Below are 12,075 nucleotides of genomic sequence, written 5' to 3'. Positions count from 1 at the left end.
TAAGTATTTGGTCCCGTAACTTCCGTGTTGTTTCCTTATGTTAATATTATTTGTTTAATATCTTTGGGTATGGTACGGTGGCTGCGTGGCGCTGGAGCTTGGCCGGTAAGCCTTGATAGATGAAAGAGGCGAAAGACATTTATTGGGCACCGGGATTAGACGCGCCATAAATACTTAGAAGCATTTTGTAGCTGGCTCGCGCCGCGTAAGCAGTTTGTTCCACCAGAAACTATAATAGACGTCATACGTATAACCAACCCAAAAGCATCGTCTTCTCTTCTCTTTAAGTCTCCTCACACTTTCTCTTTAGGCGCCTGAAGTCCCAGTTATAGAGACAAAGCCAACCCACGCCACCTACCAAACGAGCCTCGAGGGGAAAAAATGTCCTTCAACGTGGAACTTGCGTTTTAGTTTCGTATAATAATGATACTGTAATGGTATTATCATAAGTTCATAAGATATGTTCCATAAGTTTGTTTATCTCTGGTAACTTAGAAACTGGTGCTTGTCATGAATTGAATGAGGTAGGTCATAGATTCTAGGTAAAACGAGGTAGGCCTGAGGCGCTGTCAAAGGCTTAGTAATGCAGACTAAATAGGAATTAACCAATTCAATTCCCGCTTGTCGTTCTCGAACTAGTTCGAGATGTAAGTCTCTAGCATTACGAACTTATATGGGTAATGTCATACTTATCTTATAAACGTATCTTATAAACTTATGGTATTATCCATACAGCTTCCTTGATGGGACGCCTGTGTATACCTAATTATCGTACGTCCGATGAAGGGAGCTCAATAAACGTCAGAGAACCGCTTAACCAATCAGAAGCCTTTCAACAATAGGCTTATAGCTCGACCTATAAGCGATATGGAAAATTGAGTTATAAGGGCTCTTTCTCGATACAAAAACAACCAGCATTATTGGGGATGTTTAGGATTATTATTAGTACATCAAGGTCGTTCTAAATTTAATTTCGGAATATAACCTCCATTTGAAGGTCATAGGGGAGGGGAGTAAAAATTATTTCCCCGAAACAATCAAAAATCAATCCGTTCTTAATTTGTTGCTCCAGATTTTTTGAGTTTTGGAAAGTCGATTGAAAAAGCGAAACCCAATCTTATATCGAGTACAGAGCCGCCTTGTTTGATTCGTGATGAAACTAGGACCGAGACTATATTTCTTAGCTATTGTATTTTCTCAAAAGAGGCTTAGGGCTTCTATTCTGGTATATACGGGAGAGCGCATTCTCTGTCTCTCCGAGATAGTCTTATTTCATTCTTCTATTGTTTGCCTCAATTCTATTTCAGTTCGGGTCATTCTTTATTTTTCCACCTTTCTTGTCTTGTCCAAATCTATCGTTACAATCTGTTAAATAATTACGGATTAAGAAAATAATGTAGCGAGATGCTCATTCCATCAGACTAAAGAAAGGATGGCCTAGCTAGTTATTGCTTCCATGGGGTATACCTAGCCTAGTATTATTCCACTAAGATTTAGTAGTTTCCTACTATGATACTGGTATGAAACATAATAAATCTTGTATATTTCGGAGAGGGTTTTTCCAATCTTTGTTTGGGTGTTTGTTCTTTATGAAAATGTTAGTTTAACGAAATAAATGTAATTGCATTTCAAATGAAGATAAATACTACACTTCCCAATTGTAGCCCTGGGTAAATCAACTACAATGCGTGGAGAATTTTTGGTCTGAAATAGCTAAACCATACTGTAGAGAAGTGTACAGTTGTTAGTCCCTGATTTAAAGGGGCTGTTGGTGAAACGACCCTGTTTGCTAACGTACTGACAGAACCAGGGACTGTAACAGAGAGATAAGAATGCTAATCTGCCCTGAAAACGAACGGAGAAGCTAGCGGGAACATCTTTGCTTATAAATAAGTTTGTAACAAATGGTGCTACTCTCTCTTGAACAGTAATGTTTACAATACTTGAGGTTACATCTCTGAATTTATATAACAATACAGCTAAAGGAAATAGGCCTAAAAAATCTGGTCTACTCTAGGAAATTAGGCCTATAAATTCCATGGCATGATTTATACAATTTCTCATTTTACGTTCCAACGAGTCTTAGAAATAAAAATTATGTAGTTGGTCTTAACGTTTTATGTCTACCAAAAATAGGTCAAATTAGGCCCCTGAAATGGAAGTCGACGTTAGCAAAAAAAATAGTAGTTGGCATTATACGGAAGCTAACTCAACAAAACGTTTCGTTACTCCCTCTTTTATAAAACCCTGAGAATTTCGTGGGCCACATTGCGAGTATAGGAATGCTTATTAATCGGTTATCAACCCTTATCCACTCACGGAATTTTCCGGGACTTTCGGCTCCAGTCATAGTTTGTTTTTCATTCACTCTAAGTAAGCCTACTCTTTTATATTTATAGACCTTCATTGCGTTACGTCACGGAATACTTTCATAAAACGAAAAAAAGAAACGCTCACGCCCCCTTTCTAGATTATTTAATAAATCCATTATGGCCAAAAAACTCCACGTTTAGGCAAAAATGAAACTGTCCCTCCTCCCTCACCCTTGCCTTTAGCTGATAAAGAAAAATAATACCTACAGACCTTTGTTAGAGCGAGTGATGCTGTTAAATTAGCAGAAGTTGCAAGACGGGGTAGCGTCTCTTTATCCTATTGAACATGCGCATCGAGTGGGCTATGGTGTCCCATAACGCGCGTGAAAATGTCTCGTGAAAGTAAAAACCTCACGTGCAAGATTACAACGTTAAAAAACCAGTTTCAACTGGTTTACTACTTTACTAGGTATAATTTAATAATAATAATAGCACACGCTGACATTCTAAGAAAGACCAAAAGCAAACTAAAGCAACGGAAGGAAAAGCGTCACCTAAAATTTGAGGCTTATAATAATAAGTCCTCGCCTCTGCGTATGCCTTCCCCCCCTCCTTAAACCTTTCTACCACCCAAAAAAATACAATATCCGACCCAATTCTAGAGAAAACCGGATTTCCCGAGAGAGATAAAATGGTCCAAAAATTTCATTAAAGAAAGAACTTTGGGATATCCAAAGACAGACTCCTAAAGCTCCCTAAAATCCTATAACAAGAATATCGTCCCCGGCGCTGTACCATCCGTTTGTTCAATGTAAAAGACACGATAGAGTTGAAGGCTAAGTTTATAAAAATCCATGGTAGGTAACTCTACCTCTAACTCTATTGTCATTTGGGAATTGGACAGACTAGGGCCTAGATAGGAAATTTGTTAGAAATCTGAGATGCCTATGGAGTGTACATAGATAAACTTGATTTTCTCATCCCCCCTTTTTTTATTTTTTTCCTAAACGGGGTAGAGAAATGTCGGGCTTAAGTGTAAGGAACTTATTTTTGGTGTGGATAGTTTCACTACATCTTCTCTTTAAAAGAAATTTGTCAAATTTTTGGAGTTCTTTGATTGTTATAATAGAGTGAATATCATAAAACAACGAGAATTAATTATGGAGTTGAAACAGGATGATGGCATGATCAAACGTTTTTGAAGTAGTTTGGGAGGGTGTCTCAACTCTGAAGTCAAAACTTAAAAAAAAACAGCAGATAACTATCTCTAATATGACGGGGGACTATAATTAATAACATCTTTCAACAACTGTTAATTAAGAAATGACTATTTATTAATACGTAACCTTGACAAAGAGTAAACCGAAACCTTGTTGTATAAATTCTTCCCCTTTCATTCGTAACTACAAAGGGGTAATTTCTTCCGAGAGACGGTAAATGTATACGGAGAGATTGGATCGAGGCCTTAGAAAGGGCGTGTGGGAAAGGATCGACGAATTAGCAGCGAGCGCTATGTTATACGCTATAAAGGAAGAATAGTGATATTGAGAAGGTGGGAACACCAAATAGAGCCTCTCAGGATACGTGAATTAATTCAATTCTACCATAAATATGCAACGGAAAGTTACAATTGAAAAAGAAAATACGATTTTAAATGAAAAGTTGCTTCTTGCCCCTGGTTGGTGGCTTCTTTCATAACACTAAAGTAATACGTGATAAACATTTCTACAGGGGCTGGTTGAAAATACATAGGATGTTTTACCCCTAAATGCGAGCTTTTCCCATAGGCATATTTTTTCCTAAAGTTGAATAGAATAGCTTTATAAAAAAAAGTCTGACTAATACAGTATTTGGAAATAAAGAAAAATAAAACTCTAATTTTAAACTTGTAATTTTATTTAAAAGAATCAGGGAATATCATATCGGCTTGATAATTTTCCGACTTTAAGTACAATTACATTTGAAATTAAAATTGGTCCGGGAATTCTCGTAAAAATTCAGATAATAATTATTCCAAGATTAGAATGGGAATAATTGAAGATATTCTTGTCGCGATTTGAGTCTATTCCGAATGAGGACGTACATTGTCGTCGGCAAAATAATCTTGAGTGAGTGTTGTCTCGTTTGCAGGGTCGATGGGGTGTCGTTTCCCGAGCCGCTGGACCGGTGTATGGTATCAGAAGGGTGTGCATCCGCCCATCCGAATCGAGGGGGATTCCTTCTCCTTCAAGGGAAGCTGCGTCGCCTTCGAGGGAAACCTTTTCCTCATCGAAGACAGGTTAGTTGGCGTCAAAAGAGACCCCCCTGACACAACCCCCGTATTTTCTTTGCCTTTGACGTCGTCACACTCCTCCACTTCCTTCATTTCCCAAACGCGCCCAACTCATCCCCCCTGGGGCACGGTGGGTCCCAGTCCGTCAGACTTATTTCAACTAACTACTGTTGTACCGCTACCGATTTACTCTGGACATACTGGCATACGAATAAGACACTCGACGCCGCTAGACATATCCCGCCACCTTACTTACTTACCCCTTTCCTTTCATATGGCAATCGCACGCGGTTACGTAAGTACAAGGAGGATATTAATTAACCTGTAGTGGAAAGAAATATTATTCGGATAGTTTTTGAAATCGTTATGCGGACGTAATAATTAGGATCTGTATTTCAATTTCCTTTTGAAGAAAGAAGTGGTCACTGCATAAAGGTTCAGTGCACAATTCATTTACTTCAACTCCAGTGTGCAACTGTATCAGTTCTCCTTGTCCTTAATTCCAATGAAGTCTCGTGAAGGGAAAGGTACAAGGGCGAGAAAAATCAACCTTCCACTCACACTCTTAACTTAATAACTTTCTTGAGTCGGGGTTCGGTTGGCTACCTTGTATCCCGCCTTTTCCCTCTGAAACTCTTGACGTACGCCCCCTGGCATTCACATTTTCTCAACCTACGTCCTTTGGTGTACCTTAATCATAGTTATTTGGTATAAATGGTTAGGGAGCAAGCTGCACCTATAGCTACTGACGTCTATTTCCAATAAGGATCGAGCTATACCCAAAACATTTCTTCGAGTAACCACACACCTGATTTTGTTTTAAAAATTGACACTCACCTATGCAGTGTCCGCGCAATGGTTAAGAGGCTTAGGGAAAATTTTGTAATCCCTTATATTTCGTAGCTCCCAGGGTTTTCGCGAAGGAGAACTTTCCCAGAATTTTTACTTTCCTCTAGAAATCAGTCAACTTCCCCGCAAGTCAAGATTAATTAGAACTTGGTTCTAATTTTTTTTTGTGGGAAATTTTTGGTTAATTTGAGAAGAATGGAATTTTTAATAACATCCTCGGGACTCGTGAATTTAGTATTCCAATTAATTTATGGTTTTTATTGAAGCTTCGATGTTTTATTTTTAAATCAAATTAACTAGTCGTAATAGGGAATATCAAGGATCAGGGAAACCCGTTAAAGTCAGGGAATTTAAGAATTTATATTTTAAAACATTAAATTTGTTTAATAGTCATGATTTCGTCAAAAGTTATAATCTTTATATTATCTAATCAGAAGTCCATTACAATACACCTGAAGTATATTCATCACTTTCTGTCTCGCTTTGGCTAAGGTTGAAGGTTCTCATACCTCAATCCATTCTTAAGGTTTATATTAGGGTAGTCAGAGCTGTTGAGACCCTTGACTTTTTTAGGGAGGACACTGACTGAGCTTTATCAGAACATTCAATCATTCTCTAACCCTATCTTCTACCTCTCTTTTTTTTCTTCTTTTATTTCTAGACGTGAAGCTTGCGTCCGCTGTGTTGTGATATACGAAAAACATCCCAATGTTCTACAGTACAGAGAAAGTAAGTTAGCCACCCTTATACGTCATTGTTTTCCCTCGTAACCCGTCAAGTCGGAATTTCCTCAATACGTCAAGTATCTTAACAAGCCTTCACTTAATATCCACGCAACAGCCTTTGGAAAACCGCAATTAAATAAATTTCTTGGTTTTGATTTGTTCGGTAGTCTAATTATCACTAAGCCTTGGTTTTTTCTCCTAAACTAAATTAACAGTTTAATAATAAAAAAAATCAGGATACGAAGCAATCTATGATAATATTTCTTCGATACTTGTACTCGTACCTTTCCAGAAAGGTCACGACCCCTTAATGTTTTATCTCTGAGCAAATAGTACGGATGACGTCACTCCTGGTCATCCGGGAGTTAGAGTAAACAAAGCTAAGCCTAACTTCTTTGTTTTGAGCAAATTCTGACTGGTGGAACAGTTGGTAAATCTCTATCCTTATTTTGGCGATTCCCTACTCGCCAATTTTCTCGAGGCTTGCTCGCCCAACTGAAGATTTACTCTTTTTTTTTGTATTTTGGGCTCACTATCCGTTGTTTGTGTTTTTTCTTGCAGCATACTGCGACGAGTATAGCAATTTGCAAGAGGCTTGTTCGGCGTTACACGTAGACGCCCAGCTATATTCATTATTTAGAGGTCAGTTGCTCTTTTGTTTTTAGATTTTCTTTCCATCTTTTTTGTTCCTTTTTTTCCTGGTTCTCATATTACACGCTAGACGGTTCCTCCATTGTCTATCTATGTACTAGATTTAGGGGTATTTTTTTATATACCTTAAGGTATTTTCAGTATAAGAGATTTTTTTGAACCCGTTTACAAAGGCTTAAGTTCATTCAAGTGTTAGGAATGCATGAAAATTCGGTAGTTTTTTTTCTGGTTAATCCTTTTTGCATTGGGTTTAGTCTACTGGAAAATATACTCGAAACAAAGCGTGTTTTTCATCAAAATTAATTCTATGATCAGAATTTTAATCAGATCAGGGAATTTGATATTAGGTAGGTGGAGCAAAATTCTTGGGTTGCGATCAAAATTAACCACGTGTTCCTGCATGCAGCCTTGCGCGTTACATTATGTGTGTTGTCAACATGTTTTTCTTAAAAAAAAAAAAAGGATTTAAAGTCCAGGAAATAGTTAGGGCAAACCTGGGAAAGTTTAATTTTAAAAAGACTGCACCAATCTTTCCAAAGTACATATCACAAATTTATCGACCTCTGGCTGTCTTGTGCCTCAAACTTATATTGGTTTTCCTGAATCGTGTTTTTAAATTTTAAAACAAAGACAACAAGGAATAACGCGAATCGCTAGGAGACTTTTGAGAAAATTGTCGTAGAGCAAACAAACAATTTTAGAAGAGTCGTCATTTCCCTTAAGTCCTTCTTGACAAAGTCCTTGTTTGTTCTGAGCCGTAGGGAAGGTTGAAGGGGTTGGTGGAGAGGAAGGGTGGTACGAAAACAGTCTTTTATGTACTTTTCTATGTTAAAACGCATTAAGAGAATACCGTTTCCAAATGACGATCATTCTCTTTGTCGTGAAAGCAAAAGCGATATCTCGTCAAAGCCCCCAAAGGGTTGCCTATACCCAAAACTTCCTAAGGAAGTTGGCAAAAGAGTCGGCAGATCTTAAATGGCTTTTACCACAAGTAGAATAATCTTACACCAAGTTCCTATGTAAGATTTTTTGCCGTAGCCTCTGTGTCTGAAAGTTCTGACGTTAAGCTTTTTAAAGTTTCCAACGGAGCTCGCGTGAATGAAGAGATAAAATTTCTAAAATATCGGCCACGACCGAAAACGAGCTTTTGAAGCAGCGCTCCACAGCGGTGGAGAGTGAAGTAAAACAGGCGGGGTTAATTTTTTTATCGAGTAAGTTCAAGCATGGAGGGTTCATCCAAGTGCACTGTGTTTGCGTTTTTTATGGCGTGTGGTGTGCAAACGTTTTTAGAGAAAGCCGACGGAATTATATTTTTCTGGCGCGGAAATACTCCGAGTTTATTTTGAGAGCCTTTTATCCATTTCTAAATTAATACATTTACACCTAACTTGCTCCGCCATAACGTAAACTCCGATCGCCTTAGATCTACGCGAGCGGATCTACGTCTCTCTATTGGCCGAAAAGCTCATCACAAGCGGACCCAACCTCCCATCGAAAAATTTAAGTTTCGTACATTTTTTAAGGGGGGTGGAATTTCTTTAGCGAGACCCAGCTTTCCGCGGCTGATGTTAGTTTGCGCCGAGAAAAAATGTTAGTAGAGAAAAACTTTGGGTGTTCAACTACCATTTACTCTACAGTAAATACATTCGGCCTAGCCTTGGGATATCACGTTTTAGGAACACTCGAGATGAGACGTTCGTTAGAGAAAACCTGACACACATTACCCTCATTCCTAGGCTGGAAAGCTATGTCCTTTGGATCATCTCCTTTTGCTTTTACTAAGACAAAAAGTAATCCGGAAGGTTCACGATTCGGTTTACGAAAGTGTTAATAAACAATAAACAGTATCGTTAAGATTGGATTGATTTAAAGAAATGATTTAGTATCATCTTCTTAATTAAATAAAGAAGTGTAAAAGAGACATCGGGACGTCACGTGGGTGGGTACGTCACAGGCACCACGTGACGCCAAGATACAAAGACTCCACGTGGAGTGAGACTGGACACCTCTCTGAGGACTTCAATGTTTATCGCGAGATTTCATCGCCAATTCCCTGAAGTGGTACTTATTTTTGCGAAATAAAACAGATTAAGTTTCTTTCAACCACGCCTTTCCTTGGTCACGTGCCTATGACGTATTTTTACACACCCGCTAATGTCTTTTAAAAGACTAACCCTTCGATCGCAGACTTTTGCAGAGAATGAATAATGAGGTCCAGATCTACTAAGTTAATCCATAATAATATTCCTAAAATGTAACCAAGAAGTGTCCAAAGTAACTGCACAGTCCTTATGTAAATTAATTTGTCCTTAAATCGCTTTTAGGATAACGTAATATTGGCAAATGAATTATTTCATCATTTCTCTCTTCTTATTTCTCCAATTTCTTTTTTTTTCTTTATCGGCACAGTTAAGGGCCCACCAGTGACTTGTCCTTTTCGAGGTCCTTTCACATTTACGTACAGTCGAGGACTAGGAGGTCAGGGCGAATGTCAATATCCTTTGTCCTCCATTGACACCTGCACCGATGATAGTCGCTTAGTACTACGCTTTCAAGCTTGCGCCGATGTCTTGGGAACCGAAAGCAGCGGTAAGTACACAATCAAATACGGTTTAAGTACTCATTTAAGAGTCCAAGCTAAGAGTTTTAATTGTTTCGAGGCTTTAAAAGTTATTGGTCGTAGAACGACTTCTGGTCTGGCAGAACCAGTTGGTATAAATCGATAAATATGGATGGTTTTAGAAACCCTTTGGGAACAAACTTTAATTTAGCAAGATATTTAATATTATCTTACTCATTTTAAACAAAAATCTACCTTCTAAGAAAATCCAGCTCCAAAGTAACTAGTTAAAAACTCGTCTCAAATATCGTTTCCCGGAATTTTATAATGGGAAAACCTAATTTAAAATGACCTTAATTTGAAATTTAAATCTTAATTGGAATTCTCCCATAAAAATCTTGGAAAATTGAGTCTAATTAAATAGGAAGAAAATTCGCCGAAAATCAAACCCTTCCACACTCGCGTCGCGTCTCCTCGTGTTTCTCCTCGTAACTATAGTTACAAGTGGGAACTAAGCCTAATTCTCTCCTAACATGTATATAGCTAACTAAGCCTTTGCAATGTTTTCATTTTGCGTAATTCTCTTAACGAGGTGAGTTTGTGCAGGGATGGTAATTTAAGTAAATGCACGTGGCCTGAAGAAAACGGCTGCCGGGGTCTTGCTTGGGTTGAAACCATGATGCAGTTTCCCCGGGAAAGAAAAAAGGAATCGGGAATTAAGGAAAAAGGAGTAAGGAAATCTTCCTTTTTCGGGACTTAACGACTACGATTATGATTGCGTAAAGAGCAAAAGGAGAGAGAGGAAAGTTCTCTTTGCCATTTATTCTGCCGAAGAAGAGTCGACCAAAAAACAATTTTTCTTCAGCAAATTAATGACGTTATTAAGGAGCTATTCCCCGAGCTAACCCCTTCGACCCATTCCCCAAAACTAAGGATCGTTCTCTCAAAGAGAGAGAGAGAGAAAATATAGTAAAAGGAATTGAGTCCATGTACTGTCTTGCCGCAAACAATAAGGGACTTCCTGAAGAAGAAAAAAATATGTACTAGCTGTACTTATCGCTATTCTCATGGATGTTATAAACCCTATAGACTATTCCATAAATTACTTGCAAGGGAAGCTAACACAGGCGGGGGGGGGGTCGCCCTCTTAGGTTATTCTCCCTGGCGCCAAGAAGGTGACCTCACCAGCCCCTGTGCTGTCTGCTTCTCAGAAATGAATTAATAAAATGGTCTATAAAACTGGGTACTAGCTTTGTCGATACACCAGCAAAGGTTACAGTTAAAAATTTTTCTAGTTTATCAAGGTCATTCTAAGTTTAATTTCAGAACTTAAAGCTAGGTTTGCAAGGGGACCTTGAAATACTAGGGTATTTTATCAGAAATTAAATAATTTCAAGGTTATCAATGTCATTGCTTAAAGGTATCCGTGCAAAAAAAAAAATTCCCCTAAATTCACTGCACGAGTTAATAATATCTTCTTTGCTGTATGACGTGTGTTTCTATCCCTTCATCCCATTTCATTTGATGGGGGTGGCAATTCGTGAGAGAAAAAGGTACTTGGCTCTAGAAACTCATTTCTTTTCAAAAGATAAGTATGATTCTCTAGAGGTGGAAAAGAATGAGAGAAGATGAGCAAATCTGAATGATTATTAGTATAATTTTATTTTTATTAGATTATTATTAGGTGAAGTGTTCTTGTTGTAATGAAAGCTTGTTTTCTCGTCTTCGGTTGGCACCAACGCGTGTATGTAAAGAATACATTCTCATTCGCTACTCAAATATTGGTAAGGAAATTAAGAGCGAGATAATTAAAGGTGCGTGGGGTTGGCTTCGTGGAATATTATTTGGGGAATGAGAGTTCGGTTTCCTGAACCTCTTAATTAGTTAGTTTTGCAGACGACGTAATATCACGGTTCATGGTGGGAAATTACATTATGTAAAGCTGCCTGCTTGTATTGAGAAGTGTTTTAATGAATGAATGAATGGAAAAGAAATTAGGCACTTGTTATTCTACGCGTATTTACATTGTAGGTAGGTACTTTACCTTCCCGTGGCAGGCGCAATATTGCGGTTAAGCCTTCTTCAGACTTAACTTAAATACTTAATCATAATTCGTTAATGTTTACTTTGTGATGGGAGCTTAGTTCGTTGTTTAGTTTGAACCTCGCGGTAAAACACGTGGAAGGAAAACATTGCTAAGCCTAATTTTTAAAATATATAAATTTGAGCGTGGGCCAAGGCTTATCGTGTGATTTTAACTGACAAATCTGTAGGCTTAAATTGATTCTGAGTCAAATTTTGTATCGACAAAGATATTACTCAAGTTTTCACGATTTTAATCGTATCTGAATTTATAGTCTAGTTGAACTGTCAAGCTTGTGTACGGTTCCCCATAAACAATTATAATCTCAAAGTTCCAAGGGATATTTTAAGCAACCGGAACTTGGTATATGGGGGAATCCTATTAAGCTCGTTCTCTCCCTCCCCCCTTTCTCTCTCTCTCGCTGTTGCTCTCTCTCCTCACAGCACGATGATAATTAGGGAAGTTCCAAGAAAGCAAATGTTTAATGCGAGGCTAGAATATTCTACATGTTTAACGTATATATTCAGGCCATCTCCCGAGCGTAACTAGCTTAATTAGTCTAATTTGAAAATGAGCAAATGCCGTTCGGAGGTTGATTGTCTAGACGCAGCTCATTAAATAAA

The 12,075-nt window shown here is 38.1% G+C and overlaps 1 protein-coding gene across 2 annotated transcripts in view; it reads left to right on the top strand.

Annotated features, from left to right (window-relative positions):
* Positions 1 to 12,075, top strand: part of LOC149709810 (uncharacterized) — a 76,129-nt gene that overhangs the window by 58,439 nt on the left and 5,615 nt on the right. For both annotated transcript variants that reach the window (XM_089857918.1, XM_089857917.1), the window contains exons 2-5: positions 4,443 to 4,590; positions 6,095 to 6,162; positions 6,720 to 6,800; positions 9,219 to 9,398. In XM_089857918.1, the coding sequence (XP_089714044.1) occupies positions 4,443 to 4,590; positions 6,095 to 6,162; positions 6,720 to 6,800; positions 9,219 to 9,398 (477 nt within the window). The remainder of the gene's footprint in view (positions 1 to 4,442; positions 4,591 to 6,094; positions 6,163 to 6,719; positions 6,801 to 9,218; positions 9,399 to 12,075) is intronic.

This window comes from Phalangium opilio, unplaced genomic scaffold (genome assembly GCF_054372755.1).
Source record: "Phalangium opilio isolate 3A_F unplaced genomic scaffold, DU_Popi_V2 ptg000011l_1, whole genome shotgun sequence".
Classification (NCBI taxonomy): domain Eukaryota; kingdom Metazoa; phylum Arthropoda; class Arachnida; order Opiliones; family Phalangiidae; genus Phalangium; species Phalangium opilio.
The sequence above is the reverse complement of the archived record's forward strand: the minus strand, read 5'-3'. Positions and strand labels throughout refer to the sequence as shown.